This window comes from Trichomycterus rosablanca, chromosome 7 (assembly GCF_030014385.1).
Source record: "Trichomycterus rosablanca isolate fTriRos1 chromosome 7, fTriRos1.hap1, whole genome shotgun sequence".
NCBI lineage: Eukaryota > Metazoa > Chordata > Actinopteri > Siluriformes > Trichomycteridae > Trichomycterus > Trichomycterus rosablanca.
In genome coordinates, this window is record NC_085994.1 from 10163213 (window position 1) to 10187804 (window position 24592).

The following is a 24592-nucleotide window of genomic DNA, read 5'->3' on the forward strand; positions in this document are numbered from 1 at the left end:
CAGGCCAATCGTTGTTCATGTGGCCGCTCAGCCCAGCTGGATGGCAGAGCTGAGATTCGATACGATGTAATCGAAATCCCAGCTCTGGTGCGCTAGTGTGTGTTTTTACCGCTACGCCACCTGAGCGTCTCGATTGATTTTTTATTTAATGCATCTGTTAATAATCTGTGTGGCTAAAATGATCAAGGTTTAATAGTATAGTTGTACGTTTGTCCACATTTTTACAGTTACCACAATTATGAAATGTTGTTCATAAAGCTAATGATGGAAGTTCTCTATAAATGCTATGACGAAGTTGTTTTATTTTATTTCTGAATATGTCCGGTATTTCATTTGTGACCTGTTAATAAAACCACTGTTTTTGTTTGTTATATTTTTAGTCAGATTACCACTTTGAGTACACAGACTGTGATGTTCTGGGGTCTCGGTGGAGAGTAGCGATACCCAACAAACCTGACACATGCACAGGCCTACCTGACCCAGTTAAAGGAACACACTGCAGTAAGTAATAACACTTTTAAAGCCCAAATTGTCTCTTTAATTTTGCTATTTGCAATAAATACTTGCTAAATCTCCTCTATCACAAGACCATTCAACAGTATGTGCCGGGTTAGCACATGCTTCCTTCAAGATACGTAAAGCTAGCTATTATTGCCTTTCTACAGACTACAGCTTTTGTGATGTTGTTGTCCAGATCATTGTGCTTTGAGAGAGAGGGCTAACTGCACTTTTTCATACACACTAACTCACATATGCCCAGAAGCGGCTATCTTAGCATGTAAAATGGCATATCTTTCATTCAAAACAAGTAGAGCAAATCAGCCCCCAGCCATGGGTAGGCTTGTGGCATCATCAGCACCTAAGCACCTAAGTCTTTTTTGTTGTTGCATTGCATTAGCACCACTTGGGGTGCAGCAAAATTTACCATATTGTCTAAATAAAATTAAGTTCTTCTGCATTACATAGCCAACCAAGTCCTAGAGTGCATATCTGTCCTGGGAGGATTTTTGTCTTTTTTAAGTCACAGTAGCCTATCTTAGTTATTTGTAAGCATGTGTTTAAAAGGGGCAGTGGAAATTGGCAAACCTAGTATTAATGTGAAACATTTACGATCTTTAGCAGATGCTTTTATTCAAAGCTACTTGTCAGTGGTTGGATTTGAACCAGTGACCTTCTGATCCATAGTGTAGTACCCTACCTATACCATTGCCCTTCACTGCCCTCCTGCTGCATAAGTTACAGTGTAGCTTGTGAAAAAATCATTGCTTTTGATCTGATGATTACTAATAATGGGATCACCTTATTAAATAACATATGGTAGTCTTCTGAACCCCTGACCTGCTTTATTATCTCACTAAGGTGTTTCATCAGTTGATTTGGACTGATTCCAGCTTAGCTCTTAAGTATTCTAGGGAGAATTACACTGGCTACTCTATTTCCTGGCAGCATTTTCCTGTAAGGAAGGTGAATTCCTGGACATGAAGACTCAGGAGTGTCAGAAGTGTGCGGCGGGAACCTACTCTCTGGGTACAGGAGTGGCCTTTGACGAGTGGGACAGTCTGCCTTCTGGCTTCATTAGCCACGGGATCAGCATGGACATAGGAAACATGTACTCTAACTGCAGCAAGTAAGTAGATGTGAATTAGTATGCTAGTTAGTGTATAAAAGGAATGGGCAAAGTATTTAAGTGCTTTAATGTGTCATGTTTAATCATGACATAATATGATCAGTTTTGCCTATTAATCATATGAATATTAAGTGTACAGTGTATGAGAAGCATATACATACATACAGTACATACATACACACACATACATACAGTACAGACATATACCGATCAACCATACCATTAAAACCACCTCCTTGTTTCTACGCTCACTGTCCATTTGATCAGCTCCTCTTACCATATAGAAGCACTTTGTAGTTCTACAATTACTGACTGTAGTCCACCTATTTTTCTACATACTTTTTTTATACTGCTTTTACCTTGTTCTTCAGTGGTCAGGACCCCCACAGGACCACCACAAAGCAGGTATTATTTAGGTTGTGGATGATTCTCAGCTCTGCAGTGACAATGACATGGTGGTGGTGTGTGTTAGTGTGAGTGGATCAGACACAGCAGTGCTGCTGGAGTTTTTTAAATGCTGTGAGGTGTTTAAAAACTTCATCACCTATCCACTCATACCAGCGCAACACACACTAACACACCACCACCATGTCAGAGTCACTGCAGTGCTGAGAATGACCCACCACCCAAATAATACCTGCTCTGTGGTGGTCCTGGGAGAGTCCTGACCATTGAAAAACAGCATAAAAGGGGGCTAACAAAGCATGCAGAGAAACAGATGGACTACAGTCAGTAATTGTAAAACTACAAAATGCATCTATATGGCAAGTGAAACTGATAAAATGGACAATGTTTAGTGTTTTGCTCACACGAGTGAGTGAACATAAGATTCAGCTGTCTGTACTGATTGTTATATAATTAGAAATCAATTGTGTCACGCTGTTATTTGTGGAATATAAAAGATTTCATAAGGCACCTTATACACTTTGCTCACTAATAATCTACACTTAATCACCCATCATGGTGAAAGGAAAATGTTTTAGAGCCAAACAACCAAACTTGGGGCAAGTCTCTGAAAACCTTATCATCCTTAGACCCCATCAACATGAGGAGACTACAAAATGGCAGCTTGCCATCCAGTCTGAAGGATCTGCCCTGAAGACTAGGATAAACTGCCCAAATACAGGTGTGCAAAGCTTGTAGAGACATGTCCATAAAGACTTGCAGCTGTAATTGCTACCAAAGTTGCTTCTACAAAGTGTTAAAAGGGAGATTTCAGTTTTTAATTTTGAATTACATTTAATAAACCTTTAAAACTATGTCATTTCATTTTGTCAGTTTTGGTGATCAAGTGTTGATTGAAGAATAAATATTGGAATTATATCAAATCATAATTAAATTCATAACACAATAAAGTGCAAAAAGTGAAGGGGCTTTAATACTTTCTAAATCCACTACTGTATGTACTGTGTGTATGCGTATATAAGTGTAGGTAATGTACATGCATGGATTATTTAATAAGCCACTTATCTTACTGATGTGCTTTGTCCAATGTGTGTTTCCTTTGATCCTTTCCAGTTCAACTTGGACACCTAAGGGAGACTACATAGCCTCAAACACAGATGAATGTAGCTCCACACTGTTGTATGCTGTGAACCTAAAGCAACCTGGCTCTGTCACCTTTAAGTACCTCTATCCTGATTACAACATCTTCTTTGAATTCTATGTAAGTATTGTAAGGTAACCATAAAGAATGGTAATATGAAATGAAATAAATTGGTATCAGATCAGATTTAACAAATGCTCCAGCATGACTGCACCCCTTTGCATAAAGCAAAGACATGGTTTGACATGTTGGTGTGGAGGAACTCCACTGACCTGTACAATGGTCCTAACTCGTGAACACGTTTGGGATAAATTGAAATGTTGATTTTGAGCCAGTTCTTCTCATCCCACATCACTGCCTGACCTTACAAGAGTTTTTGACCAAATTGGAAGAATTGCCACTAAAACATTAAAAAACCTTGTGATAAGTGTTCCTTATAAGCCTTATAGTTACAAATTAATGGCAACTCTGTAAAAATACTCATGCATTTGTAATGGTATGTCCAACTTGTTCATGATTTGGTGTTAATATACTTTTGACCATATGGTGTGTGTATATAATACACTTTTATTGGGTAAAAGCTTTGAATGTTCTGGTGCATTTTTCATAACCCAGGTCTTCCAGGCAAAATGACAGCTAGGTTTAGATCATGTGACCACAATGGGTTGCAATAGAAGAACTGACTTTTGGTAGAAGAAATGAATTTTGGTAAAAGCTGCCAATGTTGTGCTGTGCTACAGTGTAATTTACAGGGTTGATCTTTATTGTACATGATGTGACATACAAGAAATTACACATACAGTGTTTTACCAGATTTTGGTATATATTCTACAAAAATGGCAAAAAGTTGTTTAACCTGAACTGATTTGGTAGCCTTACTATTTTTTATGTATTTGATGTCACTGATAGGTTCAGAATGATCAGTGCCAGTCTAGTGACTCCCATAGTCGCTGGATGAAGATCTCTGAGAGTGACTGGACCTCTCACTATGTACGTATTTTTAAATAATGTTATCTTGCGTATGCTTATTGAACAACAAATGATTTAGAAGAACTGAGCTTCAACATATGGAAATGTATTTACAATTTAGGTGGAACTGAATCGTGGAAACAACATTCTGTACTGGAGAACCACTGGATTCTCTCTGTCTGGTAACACTGTTAAACCAGTGCTGCTGAAGTATATTGCTATTGCAGGTTAGCACTCACTTATCATCATCATAATGGTTGTCATAATGAATAAACATGATTTAATAATACTGTAGTTTAATTATTATTGCAACTAATAATTGCTACTACTAACTATGACAGTTAAGACATGAGAAGTGATAAGAGCTGTTAAAGGAGAATTGTTAGACTGGTTTAAGCTGACAGAAAAGCTACTGGAACTTAAAAAAGCACTTTTATATCTATGAAAAGCATCTCAGAATGCACAATACCTTGATGCTGATGGGTAGCGACAGCACAATATCACTTTCAGTTCCACTTCTGTCAGCCACAAACAGGATTCTGCAGCTACAGTGGGCACAGGCTCACTAAAACTAAACAGTGGCATTACCAACAAATAGTTCAGCATAAACAGCATAAATTTATGAACCCAACCTGTTTTTTGTCAACAGTTTAGGCTGCTGGTAGAGTAATGGTGGATGAAATTTTGTCTTAACACACATTGTTTCATCTGAAATGTTTGCCAAAATGAAAAACATATCTTTCTAACTTATTCTGCTTTCCACAGGGGTCGCATACACATCTGAATGTTTCCATTGTAAACCCGGCACATACAGTGCTGAATCTGGGGCAGCCCACTGTGCTCCTTGTGCAGTGAACACATACTCCAATAAAGGGGCCACTGCTTGTCAGCAATGTGACCAAGATAAATATTCAGGTGTGTATCTTGTGGATTTTACATATTAATGATCAGGCTGCATTGCTATGTTAAGATACAAATATGTTATTATTATTATGTGTTACTGCATGATGAAGACAAATTAACTATTTTTTTCACTATGAGTAACCTAAACTCTATGAAACGTTTTTAAGACATTTGTTATAGCTGCTACACTATATAGAATAATAGAATGGAATGCCTTTATTTGCCATACACATATACATACTGTATGTACAGTACAATTAATTTTTTTCCACCAACTTGTTTGGAAGCTGGGGTCAGAGCACAGGGTCAGCTTTTGCACAGTGCCTCTGAAGCAGAGAGAGTTATGGGCTTTGCTCAAGGGCACAATAGAGCCGACAGCTGCAGGGCGGATGGCGCCTTACCAATGAGGTGCCAGGTGTAGCACCACACCTGCAAGAATGTAAAATGTACCAATTATGCAGCATGTTTAACCAAATTAGGGGTGGCATGGTGGCTTAATGGGTAGCACTGAAGGTCCTGGGTTCGATCCCCAGGTGGGGAGGTCCGGGCCCTTTCTGTCTGGAGTTTGCATGTTCTCCCCGTGTCCGCATGGGTTTCCCCCGGGTGCTCTGGTTTCCTCCCACAGTCCAAAGACATGCAAGTGAGGTAAATTGGAGACACTAAATTGTCCAAGACTGTGTTCGATATAACCTTGTGAACTGATGAACCTTGTGTAATGAGTAACTACCTTCCCTGTCATGAATGTAACCAAAGTGTAAAACATGACATTAAAATCCTAATGAACAAACAAACAAACAAACAAACCAAAGTAGAACCATAGGCGCAATAGGACAATAAAGGAGGTGGCCAAAATAACAGAAACAAAGTAACACCGTTTTTGTTCTTCTAAGGTTCATTGGATCCTTTACAAAAAGCATGTGAAGAAACATTTATAAAGATTTTAAAAATGTAAAATGTTAAATGTTAAAAAAAGTTATATAAGACAATTTATAGGCTGCCAACATTATGGGAACATTGTAAAGGTAAAGGTCATTCATTGTAAAGGCAAAGGTTTCTTCTTGACTGTGCCCTCATGCACAAAGCAAAGTCTATAAAGACATCTTTTGATCAGTTTGGAGTGGAGGAATACCAGTGGCCTGCACAGAACCTTGACCTTAACCCTGCTGAATTTTTTTGGAATGAACCAGAATGTAATCTGCAAGCTAGGTCATCTCATCCAATCCAATCAGTGCCTCACCTTATAAATACTCATTTGACTAATGGACACAAATTCCCACAAACACTTCAAAATCATTTAGAAGGACCTCCTAGAGTGAAGGCTGCGAAAATGAAATCAATCTCATAATAATGCCCATGGGTTTAAACTGGAATGTTCAAAAGCTCATGTCCAGGTGCACACATACTGTACATTTGCAGTTACTTCCACATGTGTAGTAGGAAGGATAATAAGTTTCATACATTAGCAAAGTAGCTTTAGGATTTACCTGCTGTGTACTGAGGGTTATCACATGATCTAAATGTGTTTGTTTGTCCACTAATGCTGCTGGCTCTTTCCTATGTTTAGGGATTGGGTCTGGAACGTGTAAGCAGAGGCAACCCTGCACAATCAGCGATTACTTTTACACCCACACTCCATGTGACTCAAACGGCCAGGTACCATGAAACACCATAACAATATGTGTAGAGGCATATTCATATATCTCAAGAAGTATACATTTACATAAACAAATCTGATGCATGTTTGCACTGTGGCTGAAGTTACTGTAGCTAGGAGATTACAAGAGAGGAGATTATACTGTACTTACTTTGAGAAAGGAACTTTTATTACGTGTCAAACTCAAGGCTCGCGGGCCAAATCCGGCCCACCATGTAATTTTATGTGGCCCACGAAAGCTTAAAAAGATATATGATTGTCTTAAAATACACTGTAAAATCAGACATAAACTGCATCTCCCACGATGCATGACGATTTTGTGACCTACAAAGTGACCGCATCCCGCCACTAGATGGCAGTGTTTCTACATCAGCGTTTAACTGAGGCGGTTTCCAACAAGTGATGATGAGAAATATTTACAAATAATCCCAAAATGTACAAGTAGAGAAAATTGAAGCAGAAGGAAGGTAATTTAATGAAAGATGGGAAAGTAAATACTAGTTTGTGCCTCAAGAAGAAAAACCTGTACGTCTCTTGTTTTATGAGGCCGTGTCTGTGGTAAAGGAGTACAATATAAATGTAGATAGATAAACACAGAATTTAGCCTCCAAGAAAAAAAAAATTGTCCAAGACTTAAAAAGAACTTTCACATCTCACATAAAGCTAACACAGCATCATATCAACAGTCAAACATGGTGGTTTAATGTAATGTTGTGGGAATTATTTGCTGCTTTAGGGCTTGGGCAACTTGCCATATTTTAACAATAACAAAATCTGAAGGTGAATGTCCAGTTGTCATTCCATGATCTTAAGCTGAAGCACAAAAGGAAGTCCATCTTTACATGTTTAAAACAATAAATCATGATCATATGAATGATTTTTTTGAGTCCTGCCTCAAACCTCATTGATACGATGTAGCAGAACCTTAAACTGTCAGTTCATATGCAAAAGCCTTCCATTAAGACAATTTAATTTTAAGAATTTCTCCACAACCATGACACTGATTGTCAGTATAATTGGCACTGTCAGTTTTTACTTTAGGGACAGATGCAACATATGTTGCATAGCTTTTGCTTTTTAACAAATAACAAGATTATCATTTTAAATCTCAACTTTGTATTTCTTCCACACTGTTTTCTTCTATATAGACACAGCTGATGTATAAATGGATTGAGCCGAAGATCTGCGATGAGGATGCAGAGGGAGCAGTGAACCTTCCAGCATCAGAAGAGTTGAATACATGTCCTCCATGTAATCCTGGATTCTTCTCCATGAACTTTTCAACTTGTGAACCCTGTCCACATGGCTCCTACTCCAATGGAACAGGTTCAATACACTTAAAGTTCATAATCAATCTAACTTCTTAGTCTTGGCATCAGTAAAATTTATTTAAAAAATACTGTGTTGAAGTATAGTTTACTGTATATGTATAGTATGGGCAGTAGATGCTAATTGAGATTATATGAAATCTGGCCAAACCAACTATGAATTTTTCTATAAAATTTCTAGTCCCTCAGATAATTGAATTAAAGCATGTATATGGTGACCTGCACCTGAAATACTCAACCAGGGAATTAAGAAAAGGATTTTGCAAGAAAAGGCAAAGGAACCATCACTACTAACTGCAAAAAAATAAAGCAATACTTTCATCTTTCATTTTAAATTATAAGCCTGACCATGGCTATTTTGCTTGCAGACAATGGCAGGTTCATGGTTAAACACATTTTAGAGGTTAACACGGAAAAGACTACTTAATAGCAAAGTTTTGCTTTCTATAAACCATGTATAAAAATAACTGAGAGAAAACATCAGTGTCACAGTCTCTGACAGTCTTTTGTCTGTTAATCTATGTTACATTTTAAAATAAATTTGACAGAAAACATGCATTAACATGCACATTGTTTTTCCAGTATGTTCAGAGTGTCCTGCTGGAACAGAACCAGTGGTGGGCTTTGAGTATAAATGGTGGAACAAGATGCCTGGCAACATGAAGAGTTCAGTCTACAGCCGAGAGTATAGTGACACACAGAGGAGCACAGGTAAACAAAGCCTTATGCTACTCATCTGGACTAAACACCTGCTGTATGTGCTTATTCGACCCTCATGGTCAATGAGAAGGGTGGCATGTTCACTCCACTATAAAGCTAAATGACACTAGACAATTTTAGTTGACTGTGAGCTTGTTTTTACAGAACAGGGCAGTTAGTGCTCTCCTACAAACATGTTCAGCTGCAATTAGGGTGAAAAATCTGTCAATAAAAAAGTAAAGTAAGCCAGTTGTTTTGGGCTTTACAATGTGGTGTTTAATCCAATGATGTATTTCGATATAGGACTGGATGTACTCATTTTTGTGCCTGTTTTAGGCACGTTCTGAAAAAAAAAAAAGAACTCTTCTCCTCATGCATATGAAAATGTGGTATGGTATAGAGATATTGATATTGATTTTATCTATATACTTCTTATGATTACAGTTGTGGTCAACATTATTGACAACCATGAATATTAAGTACACAATGTAAAATATCACCTTAAATAAAGTTAAATATCTAAGGACTGGTCCATTTTTTGGCTTTGTAGGCACACATCACTGTTTTAAATTGATTGTGTCCTCTGTAGTCCACGGAACTGCCTGTGGATGTCTATGTTTAAATTGTATCAGAGCATACCATCAGGGCAAGGACATAAAACAATATTTAAGGTTCTGAGTGTTCAATCACACAATGGCCTCAATAATTTTGAAAGAAAAGGCGCTTGGCAAAACTTGAACCTGCCTATGGGAGGCTGTCTGGTCAAATTGGACATCCAGTTTGATTAGAATTAAGGGTGAATGCAGTCAAATACAGGAACAGCTTTGAAGAATACCTCTTCCCACACACATGCAAACTCAGATTAGGAACAGCCAGTTCTTTCAACAGCCAAAACAACACTTGAGTGGCTTCGGGGCATGTCTCTGAATGTCCTTCAATGGCCTAGGCAAAGCTAAAGATACCAGTTACACACACACCCATCTAGGTTGGAATTTGGGATAAACCACCCAAATCCAGGTCCACAAAAATATTGAAACATTATGTAAAATGCTGTGAAAACAAGAATCAGGGATTTGTTAATACGTCTAAACGGGTATTTAACTGACCAAAGACTTTTAACACTTCTGCTGATCAAATTTTGCATTTGAAACCTTGAACACACTGGGGCAGGGCAAAATAAGAGTAAAAGTTCATAAATATTTAAGAAACAATCTGCTTTAAACAGGTTGTTAGCAGGCAGCATGATTGGATAAAATGGTAGCTAGTCATAGTGCATGTGTGACTTGTTCAGGCATAAAGACTTAAGTGACTTTATTAAGTAAAGTAACTTCAGTTGCTATAGCCAGACAACTGGGTATCTCTAAAAAAGTGAGGGGTGTTCACAGGAAGCCATGGGATTAACTACCAAAGGGAAAACTGACAGGTTGTTGGTAGGTCAAAGCTCATTGATGCCAGTGGACATAAAGGCTATGGTTTCTGGCACAGACCACCAGTAGGTATACTTGCTCAAAATGCCCATGCTAACTCCTGTCCACTGTCAAAAGTGCCTAGAAAAAGCACACAGGCATTGGAACTGGACATAAGATAAACAGTAGAAGGAATCTTGTTTTCTCCAAGATCATATGGACAATCATAAGAATGATCGCAACATTCTAAACTTAAAGGATGTGCTGGTGATGTACCAAATCAGATGTCTTGTGCGGTTAGTGTATCGGTGGGTTAGACCTGACAGTAGGTTAATAGGTTGGTGGTCCTAATGTTTTGGCTCATTGATTCACTGTATATATATGTTTCTTTACTCTGCTGGTATGTTGATGTGCCTTTTGAGATTTGAGTATAGCCCTAATCATTCTGGCACAGAGGCTTTGATGATTATTTTTAAGAAATTATTTCCTTTTTCCAAAAAGGGTTACAGTTTATTATTTAGTGTTTAAATTAAGCTTTTTAGTGTGGTAAAACAAATTACTCTGCAACAAATACCTCAATACAAATACTCAGTTAATTTTTTAAACATCTGTCTTTATTGAAAAGAATAAATAAATTAATGAACAAATCTCTATGTTACTGAACTTGGCTTTGCACCTTGTCACCTTCATACATGAAGCCCTCTGCATATTACATTGTGCATTATAGCAATGTTTGATTTGTTGCTTCAGGATGGGAGGTAGCAGGAGAGTACATTTACACCACACCTGGAGATCTGGACTCAGACTACATGATGCTAACACTCACCGTAGCTGGTTATAGGTAGGAAATGGCTAATACAAACATCTAGCTAATATTTTTACATTCATAATCTACAGTATATCTAATTTTATAAAACTTATAGGTAACAAAGTATTTCTGGCAGTTTCATTACACATATTATTTATAAAATGCAGTTTTACTAATATTTATGTTTTTTCAGTTTGCCATATTCTTTAGATAAAAATGATGAGACAGCTGAACTCTCTAGAATCACATTTGTGTTCGAGACCAAGTGCACAGCTGACTGCGCTTTTTATTTCATGGCAGTAAGTTATTTGATTAGTATGAAGTAACAATTATGTTTCAAAATGTAATGAGTAGAAGTCATTAATTTTATTACTTTTGGGAGATACCTTAATATGCTTCTCTTTCAACATTGTAAGATATTTGCACGCATCAGTTCTTGGCCTCTGGAAAGCTCTTGTTGCTCAGTGAAAGACAAAATGCATAATAATTCTTTCTAGAAGGGACCGACTATATATACATTTTTTTACATGCATTTTCCCCCAATTTTTCTCTTTGTAGTTGTATCCAATTACCCGATCGCATTTTACTTACTCCACTGCTGCTGACCTCTGGCTAAGGAGAGCTGTGACTAACACACACTCCCTCCAACATGTGTGCAGTAGCCGAGTGCTTTTTATCACCTGCACGAGACGGGTCCATCTGGAGATCGGTATATATGGAGTGTCACACGCTGATCCCCATTATCTGATCCCCCGTCTTTGAGCAGGCGCCATCAATCAGCCAGCAGAGGTCGTAATTGCAGCAGTTATGAGGAATCCCCACTGACAATCCCTACTTGATGGACAAGCCAATAATTGTCCATATAGGCTCCTAACCAGCTGGTAGCAGAGCTGAGATTCGAACTTACGGGTTTGAGATGTCAGCTGTTGTGTGATGTCAGATGTTTCACCACTGCCCCATATAAGCACCCTAACTCTATATTAATTCTAATATGTAAATGTACTTACTTATCAGATAATGTACTCTTTAATTCAGGAGACACACTTTAAATCACACTCTAAATGCTTTTCTTTCCATGGTGACAGGGTCAGAATGAGAGAAGCAATCTTGTGGTAGAGACCTGGAGAGCTACAACTGGGAAGCAGTCCTACTCTTACCTGATTAAGAGTAACCTAACAACCAGCTTTACATGGGGCTTTCAGCGCACTGAGACTGACTCTGTGGTAAGAACAGGAACATCATTTTTCACTCTTAATAATCAAAATTAATTAATAGAAATTATATTAACAATATTTTTATAGCAAGTCTTATCTAACTGAATCTCAAAGTGGTTACTTACACACTATAAGGCCAATAGCATTTGGACACCTGACCATGAGCTTGTAGGACAGTGCTGAGCTGCACTGCACTCGTCAAAGTGTAGGTGATAAGATGCATACGGCATGCTGCCCACGTGTCGGAGGGGGCGTGGGTTAGCTTTGTTCTCCTCAATCAGAGCATGGATCGGCATTGGGGGAGAGGAAGCATGACGCAATCAGGCAATTGGACATGTTAAAAGGGAGAAAACATAAAAATATTTTTAAAAAAAGAATAGAATGACCTCTGTATGGTCTTTTCAGCTATAACAACAGCCACTCCTCTAAGAAGGCTTCTCACAAGACTTTGAATTTGTGTATGGCTGGGCAATAATATTGGTCAAGAAAGCCTCTATTGATGTTCTGTTTTATTCCAGAGCTGTTCAGTGGGGATGAGGTCAGGGCTCTGTGCAGGCAACTGGAGTTTCTTTAAAACAAGCTTTTGTTCATGTCTTTATAAACCTCAAAGTTAAATGGTTATTGAAGTGTTACTCATACAGACAAATGCAATGGGATAGTATGAGTATAATGCTTTTTTCAAAATGTATTCTAAAAGTATTCTGAAGAAATTTGAAATGTCGCTCTTTTTGTGTGTGCCAAACTTCTGCATTATGTATTTGTCCTTTTTCTTTATAGGAAAAACAGTTCAGCTCAGACTTTGCTAAGATCTACTCTGTTTACATTGTTAATGTAAAAGACGGAGTGGCTTCGCACTGTCGTCAGTGTGCGCTAGACTCCTCCAAGACAGACTCAGCCTGTGTTCCATGTTCTCCTGGCTTCTACATGCTAAACGGCACTGGAGAATGCAAGAGCTGTCCGTCAAACACCTTCATCAAGCCTGAACAGCCTCTGGGAGAGGAGGCCTGCATCCCCTGTGGACCCAACACAAAGAGCAACAAAGTATGCACTTTTAGTGTTTTACATACTTCAAATACAACCCCAAATCAGAAAAAGTTGGGACAGTATGGACAATGCAAATAATAAAAAAAACACAGAGTTTCTTACATTTACTTTGACTTTTATTTGGTTGCAGACAGGATGAACCTGAGATATTTCATGTTTTGTCTGCTCAACTTAATTTCATTTATTAATAAACATCCATTCCTGCATTTCAGTCCTGCAACACATTCAAAAAAAGTTGGGACAGTAAAGCATTTACCACTTTGTAATGTTGCCATTCCTTTTCACCACACCTAAAAGACGTTTTGGCACCGAGGAGACCAAGTGATTTAATGTTTCAGCTTTTATTTTGTCTTATTCTTCCTGCAAACACGCCTTTCGATGTGCAACAGTACGGGGTCGTCGTTGTCGCATTTTTCCTTTTAAAATTCTCCACACATTCTCTATTGGGGACAGGTCAGGACTGCAGGCAGGCCAGTCCAGTACACTTCTTCCGCAGTCATGTCTTTGTAATGTGTGCAGCATGTGGTTTTGCATTGTCTTGTTGAAAAATGCATGAACGTTCCTGGAAAAGATGACGTCTTGAAGGCAGCATATGTTGCTCTAAGATCTTTATGCACTAAAATTCCTCTCGATTCCTTGAACCTTTTAATGATATTATGCACTGTAGAGAGAGAAATATGCAAATCCCTTCCAAACTTTCTTTGAGGTACATTGTTTTTAAACATTTCAATAATTTTCTCACACATTTGTTGACAAACTGGAGATCCTCTGATCATCTTTGCTCATCAAAGTCTCAGCCTTTCCTGGATGCTGCTTTTGTACCAAACCATGATTACAATCACCTGTTTGGAATCACATCATTATTTATTTTTTTCACCTCATTACTAGCCCTAAATTGCCCCCATTCCAACTTTTTTTTTTTGATGTGTTGCAGGCCTGAAATGCAGGAATGGATGTTTATTAATAAATGAAATGAAGTTGATCAGATAAAACATGAAATGTCTCAGGTTCATCCTGTCTGCAATCAAATACAAGTCAAAGTAAATGTAAGAAACTCTGTGTTTTTTATTATTTGCATTTTCCATAATGTCCCAACTTTTTTTTTATTTGGGGGTGTACATAAATGTGCAGTTCATATTTATAAAATTGAGTTTGATCCCCTCCATTTCCTAAAAACATGATGAAAAGTGGACTGTCCAGTCTAAATTGCTGGTAGATGTGTGTCAGTAAATGACGAATGTGTGATGACCTGTGATGGACTGGCATGTCTTTTGGGGTGTTTTGCTGTGACTGGTGTTCCTTTGGTGGGCTATGCTCTCAGTGCGACCCTGACCTGGCTAAAGTAAAGATTAAAGATGAATAAAGAATAAACATAGCTGCTCAGTTCAGTGTTGTATTACTTGCATTAGATAGTATGTATGAATGCAGTGAAGTTTCCTCTATAACCGTACTAATACTCCATGCTGTTTTTAGGCACGCTCTGCCTGTGTGAGTGACTGTACTCTGGCTCTGCAGTATAAAGGAGAGAAGCTGCAGTACAATTTCTCTACTTTGGCTAAAGTCACTTACTTCCAGAGCAGCCCTCGCTTCACCAACAAAGGCCTCCGCTTCATGCATCAGTTCAGTGTGGCGCTGTGTGGCACAGAGGTACAATCATTTAAAAAGAGCTCATTGTTTGGGAAGCAGAATAAAACACTTCACAAATAAATATACTGATCAGCCATAACATTAAAATCAGCTTCTTGTTTCTACACTCACTGTCCATTTTATCAGCTCCACTTATAGAAGCACTTTGTAGTTCTACAGTTACTGACTGTAGTCCATCTGTTTCTCTACATACTGTTTTAACCTGCTTTCACCCTGTTCTTCAATGGTCAGGACCCCCACAGAACCACTACAGAGTAGGTATTATTTGGGTGTTGGATCATTCTCAGCACTGGAGTGACACTGACATGGTGGTGTGTCAGTGTGTGTTGTGCTGGTATGAGTGGATCAGACACAGCAGCGCTGCTCTTTTTGACATTCCTACTTAGTTGGTCCACCTTGTAGATGTGGTCATCTGCTAGACCTTTTGTCTATAGTTTGTGGACTATTCTCAGTCCAGCAGTCACAGTGAGGCTGCCATCAGCACTGCTGTGTCTTATCCACTCATACCAGCACAACACACACTAACACACCACCACCATGTCAGTGTCACTGCAGTGCTGAGAATGATCCACCACCCAAATAATACCTACTCTGTGGTGGTCCTGGGAGAGTCCTAACCATTGAAGAACAGCATGAAAGGGGGCTAACAAAGCATGCAGAGAAACAGATGGACTACAGTCAGTAATTGTAGAAGTACAAAGTGCTTCTATGTGGTAAGTGGAGCTGATAAAATGGACAGTGAGTGTAGAAACAAGGAGGTGGTTTTAATGTTATGGCTGATCGGTGTAAACAGCAGGCATGGATATATTTTAAATTGTTAATAGTTTGTTACATCACTGGCAGTTCGATATTATTAGTGATTGTCTGTTCTGTGTGTCCTTTTAGAATTATACTCTAGCTTCTTGCATTGACAACGTAACAGACAGCAGAAAGGAGCTCAACGGTTATGTCTGCCAGTCAGTCATAGTGCCTTCAGATATCAGAGGACAAAGTGTGGTGTCCTCTCAACCCTTTAGTACTGGAAACACATTAATTGGTGAGTTAATAGTAACAAATGAATACAAGTATCATTTAAGAGCCAGAAATGTTACTGTTTTTTACTTTATTTTAGGGGTAACCACTGACTCCACACTGGATCAGATCTCATCTAAGAATCATTTCCCTGAAAAATCTGATTTGCCTGATGTCATATTCTACTACCGGTAAGAAGTCAGAGACAAATTGATCCAATAAAATGAGCAGGCTAATGAGGTTTGATAAATTGTAAGAAATGTGTCTACTTTAATGTGTTTTTAGAGCAAGTGAAACAACACAAGCGTGTAAAGCTGGACGATCAACCACAATCAGACTCAGATGTGATCCATCAGTGACAGAGCTGGATCAGATTTTCTTTCCAAGGTACATCATGAACTGCAAATAATTATGTACCAGGATATTGTATCGATGCTGGGTGTTTTAGCTGTGTAAAAATAGTCAACAGACCAATATTTACTGTAACAAGGAAATGTATTAGGGTGGGCTAACATTAATGTAATTCCAGATTTTTGAAAATGGTGTTACCTACTACAGCTGGGATCTAGGTTTTGAATTCTCAGCAGTGCTATCAGATGGTGGGGCATCTACATACAGACATGATTATCTGTGTCTGCTAATGAATTGACGTCCTGTCCGAGGTGTGTCTGCATTGCGCCCGGGGATTCTGGGAAAATCCGGACCCAACATGACCCTGAGCAGGATAAGCAGTGATAAAACATAAAAATAAAACATTCCTCTTTGAGAGACAGTTATTAAAATATTTTAAAGAGATGTCATTAGAGTGAAAGTAAAAAGAAGTAGATGTCAGTGGAGGGGTTTGCTGTGTGTTATTTTGTAACTGCTTGGTCCGGGGCCATCCAGAAACACTGGGTACTAGGCAGAAATTCAGCCTTCAAAGGAAACCACTTGATTAGGAGGCCATACACACTTAGACATTTACTTACATGTACACACCAGGTAATTTAATATAGCTAATTCACCTTCTACATGTTTTGGGGATGTGAGAGAAAACCAAAGTACCTTAAGAAAACCCACAAGAAATACTACAGAAACATATGAAACTTCTACAGACAGCTACCAGGAAGGTAGGTATTGAATCCAGGTTCCTGGAACTCAAGTTGCTGTGTGGCACCAGTTATGGCACTGTACCCATTAATTTAAGAATAGTCTGTGCTGATTAGTTCAAGTGGTCTGCTGTAAACTTGCTGTCTAAAAAAGAGGCATTCGTGATATTTGGAAAGTTGGCAAAGGATTCTTTGTAAAGAGGAAACAAATAAAAACAGGGTAGTAGTAGCTCAGTGGTTAAGGTACTGGCCTAGTGAAGTTGCTGGTTCAGGCTGCTCAGGTGGCGCAGCGATAAAAACACACGCTGGAAGCAGAGCTGGGATCTTGAATACATCGTATCGAATCTCAGCTCTGCCTGCCGGCTAGGCTGAGCGGCCACATGAACAACGATTGGCCTGTTGTTCAGATATGGGTGGTATTAAGCCGGATAGGTTCTGTCTCTCATAACTAATGCAATTACAACCTCTGCTGGCTGATTGATGGTGCCTGCACAGAGATGAGAAAAGTGTGCTCTCAGGGTGTGTCTCTCTGTACACAGGGGAGAAAATGCATAAATAAAATATATAAAGTTGCTGGTTCAAGCCCCAGTGCTGCCAAATTGCCATTGTTGGGCCCCTAAGCAAGACCCACGACCAAAGACTGCTCAAATTGTATCCAGTCATAATTGTAAGTCGCTTTGAATAAAAGTGTATGCTAAATGTAAAGTGTTAGCTGTTGAATTAAGCTATAAGGTGGACACATGGCTTTTGTTAATCAGTAAATAATTAATGGAAACCATTGATTTGTAAGATTGGTTTAAGTCTGCTTTTGTAGGGTCCTTGTATGGGGTTACACATCACGATAAAAACTTGATTGAATACTACCAAAATAGCTAAATACATTTGAATAACCTAACTGCTGCTACCTGCTACCTCAGATACATATTGACACCTTCTGGCTATTATACGAAACTGCAGTTTATGAGATGTTAACACACCACAGCAACTATTTTTCACACATTTTCACTTGACTCTTTATGAATGTCTCTTTTTTTGCAGTAACTGTACAGAGGGAACCTGTGACGGCTGCTCATTTCACTTTCTGTGGCGGTCACAGCATGCCTGTCCTCTCTGTTCTGAGAGGAACTATAAGGAGATAGTAAGCGCCTGTATTAATGGGATCCAGGTAAGTTTAGTCACTACTGTCAAAATGATCACCATACTTAGAAGGATCGAGCTCCTAATGCAGGGGTCATCAAACTATGGCCCGATGCTTTCATTTGACCGGCCCCTTTAACCACAGTAGCAATACATGTTGTCTGGCCCCTGTTCATCTTTAAACTCACAGTATTATAGCGGGAAAAAAATAACAGAAAAAACAAAAATCGGCCACCTGGAGTCTCCGTAGATTATACGGCAGCGATCCAATGGGTGGCGCTCCAAGCATGGTGGGTTCTGCGAGAGGAGTGATTGTGCGTATCAATAGAGAGATGACTGACCGCAGCCACTGCACTGTGTTGCAAAGCAGTTAAATGGAATTTCATTATGAAAATCGTTGTGTCCTGTGTTGATTTCATTAAAACTAATGCTCTTAACTACATACAGATTCAGGAATTATTGTCCTGTTTGGACGCGAACAATTTTACTTGGTATACGACCTTTGTTTGGAATACGACTCGCGTGCTAGAACTTGTACGGGTCAAAATGAGTCACGACACAGCGCGCTACTCTTGTTTACCTCTCGCGAGACAAAGCCACGAGCGTTAACGGTGTGCCGTATTGCTAGGCAACATGAGGGCGAACATAACATTCGCAAACTATTACACTATTTCTTGGACGAAACACCCGCTTAATGATCAGGATTACTGTTTATATTAATCTGGACATTTCCATATGTAGTACATGACTTAAAATAGTGTTCAACCAAGTTTGTACTTTTTCTTTTCAGTGGCGTATTAATATGGAATGATGTGAGGTGGTGACAGGTGCGCTTATATTAAAGCAATAAGCCACGAGAGGCCGTGCGTTACTGTGATTTTAGCACGGGGATGACGTTTTTGGCACGACGCGAAGCGGAGTGCCTAAAACTTCTTTCCCCGTGCTAAAATCGTAACAGTAACGTACGGTCTCGAGTGGCTTATTGCTTTTATAAAACGGCGGTCAACATAAAATACAATAAATACAACAATTTTTAATCATAAATGTATTTATTGTGTATAAACTTACAATAAAGCATTCTTCCGCGACGCAAGGTAATCCGATTAACAGTGTTGCTAGGCAACGTGAGGGCGAAAATAACATTAACTTTCTCTATTCAGTGGCGTATTAATATGGAATGATGTGAGGTGGTCCTAGGTGTGCGTTTATCGGGGATTTTACAACGGCTTCGAACGCGGCTCAGCCAATCAGATTTTAGGACCGGAACTATCCGTTTTATAAATTATTTTATACAACCCCATCAACGTATAATATGCCAATAACAATAGGATTTTTTTTCATGGGAACGGATTAATCATTTTCCATTTATTTCTAATGGGAAGAATTTGTTTGGTATACGTCCTGTTTGGTATGAATCCAAGAATCTGGAACGGATTAAGGACGTATATCGAGGTACCACTGTACCTGTGAGCAGACTTTATCGAAGTTTAAACACCTTAAATCTCCAACCAGATTCAGACTCACTCATCAACATTTATTACCTATTATGACTGGCAGTAACAAATATGGAACCTGATGCTTACTGTCTCGTCAGGCAAAAGCAGACTCACAGTTCACACTGATTTTTGGGGAAACACTGTATGAGTTGGGATAATGGAAATGATTAAAATAAATAAAATGTCTGCAAAAAATAGCTTTTTTTGGGGTGTGTTTACTATTTCATCTGCGGTCCGGCCCCCCGAAACACTGAAGAACAGTAATCCAGCCCTTAAGTTAAAATGTTTGAGGACCCCTGTCCTAATGCATAAATGAATGTGTGTGTTATTAGAGGACTACCTACGTGTGGCAGCAGCCTCTGCGGTGTACAGGTGGAGTGCCTCTGCCAGCCTCTCAGATCAGTGTCTGTGTAACTTTGGACTTCTGGCTCAAGTTTGGTGTTTCTATTGGATCAGTGGCAGCCATCCTGCTAATCACTGTTAGCTGCTACTTCTGGAAACGGACCCGCAAGTGAGTGACCTCATCAGTGCTATTTTTTTTGTACTCAGAGATAGTGTTAAATGCAATCACACAGTAAATTGCAACATCAAGCCAGACTGTGTGTATAACACAAATCCATGTCTTTACTGGTTAAGGCAACACAATATTTACACAGGTTTTAAGTATAAATTGGGCTTTATTACACTTATAAATTACTGCCTTGGCTAAAGTAAAAGATCAGGCAGCATTTGTGGGGATCAGTTCTTAGAGAAAGGTGTAATACCATGTTTAAGATGTAAAATTGTAAAAAAAAAAAAACAGACTTTCACGTACACCACTATTATCATTTTTTATTTTAGTGGCTCCAGTATTTATGGGTCATGACACCACATACCAAACTTGGCACAGTTTTTATGCCGTATGCTCTTCCTGATGCAACCCTCCTATTTTTATCCGAGCTTGGGAACAGCACATGTCTGTACAGATGCCCAATTGGCCGAAAGCAAAGCTGAGATTCGAACCCCAGATCCTCAGGTCTCAGTGGTAATGGGCTAGCATTCTTCACCTCTGCGTAACCCGATGGTGTCCTGCATACCTATTATAGAACACTAAAGTCCAGTATCATCGTGTTTACATGTAAAGCTGTTCAGGGTCTTTAGTTTGAGTAAATGTGGTTTATAAGAACGTGTCAGCACTCAGGTGATGCAGCATTCTGTTACGCTAACCCACCACCACTGAGGGTTTAAATCTCCTAACAACCTGGGGAAATGGTTGAAGCTTTGTAATGGATTGGCGCCCTGTCCAGGGTATTCCTGCCTAGTGTTTCCTAGTGAAACTGGGACCCAGTGTAACCCTGACTGGTACAAAGTGGTTGATAAAAATTTACCACATGGTGCATAGATCTGTGCTATTGTACAGATTCTGTGATGTGAAAATGTACAAATCCTCTCCACAGGTTAGAGTATAAGTACTCGAAGCTAATGAGTGCAGATTTAAAGGAGTGCGAGCTTCCTGCGGCTGACAGCTGTGCTATTATGGAGGGAGAAGACGCCGAGGATGATCTCATCTACCTCACCAAGAAATCCTTTTTCACCAAAATTAAATCCTTCTCCAGAGAGGTGAGCTGTGTGTCTAGTTTGCTGTTGGCCATTTAATTTTTTTTAGTAGTTAAAAGTAACTTCCTTTTTTTTACTTTTTATATATCAATTGACTCAGCTTGGAGTTTACTTTTTCAGCTAAGTAGCTCATCATTTAGCTGTGATGTTTTGGTTATGTTTTTTTTTTAGTTTGTCTTTAACAAAAAATGGCAACTTACCATGCTTCCTAAATAGCAAAATAACATTATATTTCATTGTGATTATGATAAAGATTATTGTAATTATTTCATTCTTATTATTTCATTCTTGTTTTGGGCAGCATGGTAGCTCGGTGGGTAGCACTGTCGCCTCACAGCAAGAAAGTCCTGGGTTTGATCCCCAGGTGGGGCGGTCCGGGGCCTTTCTGTGTGGAGTTTGCATGTTCTCCCCATGTCTGCGTGTGTTTCCTCCGGAAGCTCCAGTTTCCTCCCACAGTCCAAAAACATTCAGTCAGGTTATCTGAAGACACTGAATTGCCCTCTAGGTGAATGGGTGTGTGTATGTGTGTCTGCCCTGCGATGGACTGGTGCCCCGTCCAGGGTGTTACTGTGTGCCTTGCGCCCATTGAAAAGCTGGGATAGGCTGGCTGCTGGCTGATTGATGGCGCCTGCACATAGATGAGAAAAGAGTGCTCTCAGGGTGTGTCTCTCCGTACACAATGCTGAGCTGCACTGCACTCGTCAAAGTGTAGGTGATAAGATGCATACGGCATGCTGCCCACGTGTCGGAGGGGGCGTGGGTTAGCTTCGTTCTCCTCAATCAGAGCGGGGATCGGCATTGGTGGAGAGGAAGCATGACGCAATCGGGCAGTTGGATGCGCAAAAAAAAAAAGGGAAAGAAAGGAGAGAAAATGCATGAATAAAATATATATACAGTATATATAAAAAATTATTGAACCACACGGAATAAATACATTATAATGAATAAGTACATTGCAGTTTGCTGTATCATATAACAATGAAAGGAGGGTTGTTGCTTTTCACAAAAAAAAATTGATGTTGTTATCCCACATTAGGATTTAAATGTGTAGACTGATCTACTGACATTTATTTATGTATTTATTTATTCATCCACTTGATGCAGAAGTCTCATAATTCGTTCTATCTGTTTGACCTGTAAGTACAAAAAGCTCTTTATCATGAGTCAGTTCCCCACACTGACAAGCACCCACTGAAAAAGCCAACTCATTCGTAATTAACACACCAATACTTACATAAGCACGCAGCAAACCGGTAATTTAAAGCCGCAGCAAAGCAGATAATGTTTAACACACTACATTATCTAATATAATTATAGTAATTTAATAACAAAGACTGATTTGTTTGCAGAGAACATCAGATGGCTTCGACTCTGTTCCTCTGAAGTCATCTGCAGGCATGGAGATGGAGATGAACTAAACCTTCAACCAGGACCAAGACATTATATTATGTCATTGTGGTAGAAATAGGAAATGAGCTGAGCTACTCCAGGATAAACCATGTTTTACAGGAAAACTACACCATAATAATTTTGCAAAGAAGTAAATGACCTATTTTTGTTGAAGAAGAACAGTCATACACTGATCAGCCATAACATTAAAACTATCTCCTTGTTTCTACACTCGCTGTTCATTTTATCAGCTCCATTTACCATATAGAAGCACTTTGTAGTTCTACAATTACTGACTGTAGTCCATCTGTTTCTCTACATACCTTTTTTAGCCTGCTTTCACCCTGTTCTTCAATGGTCAGGACCCCCACAGAGCAGGTATTATCTAGGTGGTGAATCATTCTCAGCACTGCAGTGACAATGACATGGTGGTGGTGTGTTAGTGTGTGTTGTGCTGGTATGAGTGGATCAGACACAGCAGCGCTGCTGCTAGACTCACTGTCCACTCTATTAGACACTCCTACCTGGTTGGTCTACCTTGTAGATGTAAAGTCAGAGACGATCGCTCATCTATTGCTGCTGTTTGAGTTGGTCATCTTCTAGACCTTTAACAGTGGTCATAGGATGCTGCCCACGGGGCGCTGTTGGCTGGATATTTTTGGTTTGTGGACTATTCTCAGTCCAGCAGGGACAGTGAGGTGTTTAAAAACTCAGTCAGCATTGCTGTCTTATTTACTCATACCAGCACAACACACACTAACACACCACCACCATGTCAGTGTCACTGCAATGCTGCTGAGAATGATCCACCCCCCAAATAATACCTGCTCTGTAGTGGACTTGTGGGGATCCTGACCATTGAAGAACAGCATGAAAGGGGGCTAACAATGCATGCAGAGAAACAGCTGGACTACAGTCAGTAATTGTAGAACCACAAAGTGCTTCTATATGATAAAATGGACAGTGTGTGTAAAAACAAGGAGGTGGTTTTAAATTTTTGGGTGATCTGTGTATATTCCTTTGTGGTATCTTTAAGATACTGGAGTGTATCTAATTTCTCAGACTACTTTTGTACTAATAAACCACACATCATAGTTCAAGCTGTTGTGTTTATCGTCAAGGTCAGAGATTTGCCCTGCTTGAAGCAGCAATGGTATAATGCAACCAAATGTCACTGTAGTTTTTAGTAGTAGTTTTTTTTTGGCAGAAATTGTATCAAGGGTAAAAAGCTTTTATGCAGCATTTTAGTGAAACATAGCTGTTTCCTTTAACAACTACGGGTCTACATCCTGTCTTAATTAAAGACGTTTCTGGAAACCAATAGTTTATAGTGGTTTTATGTTTTTCATATTTAGTTTTTATATTTTTGTAATTGCATTGTAATTTCATTTTGCCTGAGTTTTCACCCACTATGTGTAACAGGATAAACTTACAGTGTATCACAAAAGTGAGTACACCCCTCACATTTCTGCAGATATTTAAGTATATCTTTTCATGGAACAACACTGACAAAATGACACTTTGACACAATGAAAAGTAGTCTGTGTGCAGCTTATATAACAGTGTAAATTTATTCTTCCCTCAAAATAACTCAATATACAGCCATTAATGTCTAAACCACCGGCAACAAAAGTGAGTACACCCCTAAGAGACTACACCCCTAAATGTCCAAATTGAACACTGCTTGTCATTTTCCCTCCAAAATGTCATGTGATTTGTTAGTGTTACTAGGTCTCAGGTGTGCATAGGGAGCAGGTGTGTTCAATTTAGTAGTACAGCTCTCACACTCTCTCATACTGGTCACTGAAAGTTCCAACATGGCACCTCATGGCAAAGAACTCTCTGAGGATCTTAAAAGACGAATTGTTGCGCTACATGAAGATGGCCAACACTGAGCTGAGCTGCAGCACAGTGACCAAGATAATCCAGCGTTTTAAAAGAGCAGGGTCCACTCAGAAAAGACCTCGCGTTGGTCGTCCAAAGAAGCTGAGTGCACGTGCTCAGCGTCACATCCAACTGCTGTCTTTGAA

At 39.3% G+C, this 24592-nt stretch overlaps 1 protein-coding gene and 1 long non-coding RNA gene across 2 annotated transcripts; one reads left to right on the forward strand and one right to left on the reverse strand.

Annotated features, from left to right (window-relative positions):
* The first annotated feature begins 425 nt into the window (after positions 1–425).
* elapor1 (endosome-lysosome associated apoptosis and autophagy regulator 1) lies at positions 426–22825 on the forward strand. Its single transcript, XM_062998351.1, has 21 exons — positions 426–501; positions 1447–1627; positions 3146–3293; positions 4083–4163; positions 4264–4369; positions 4908–5057; positions 6610–6698; positions 7848–8025; positions 8610–8738; positions 10883–10973; positions 11134–11239; positions 12026–12163; positions 12932–13195; positions 14672–14845; positions 15731–15881; positions 15957–16047; positions 16142–16243; positions 17983–18109; positions 19910–20088; positions 21014–21176; positions 22523–22825. The coding sequence occupies exons 2-21, from the start codon at positions 1479–1481 to the stop codon at positions 22589–22591; spliced, it is 2685 nt and encodes an 894-aa protein (XP_062854421.1). The 5' UTR covers positions 426–501; positions 1447–1478; the 3' UTR covers positions 22592–22825.
* On the reverse strand, positions 12832–19346 carry LOC134317639 (uncharacterized). The gene is made up of 4 exons (XR_010013256.1): positions 19150–19346; positions 16406–16571; positions 14768–14830; positions 12832–13167 (listed from the first exon to the last, which is right to left on the reverse strand). It is a non-coding gene; the product is annotated as an uncharacterized LOC134317639 (long non-coding RNA).
* Positions 22826–24592: the final 1767 nt, after the last annotated feature.

Coding starts and splice junctions, on each gene's coding strand:
- elapor1 (XM_062998351.1), top strand. CDS start 1,479: ATGAAGACTCAGGAGTGTCAGAAGTGTGCGGCGGGAACCTACTCTCTG. Junction 8,739..10,882: donor TGACACACAGAGGAGCACAG/GTAAACAAAGCC, acceptor TTGTTGCTTCAG/GATGGGAGGTAGCAGGAGAG. Junction 12,164..12,931: donor GCACTGAGACTGACTCTGTG/GTAAGAACAGGA, acceptor TTTTCTTTATAG/GAAAAACAGTTCAGCTCAGA.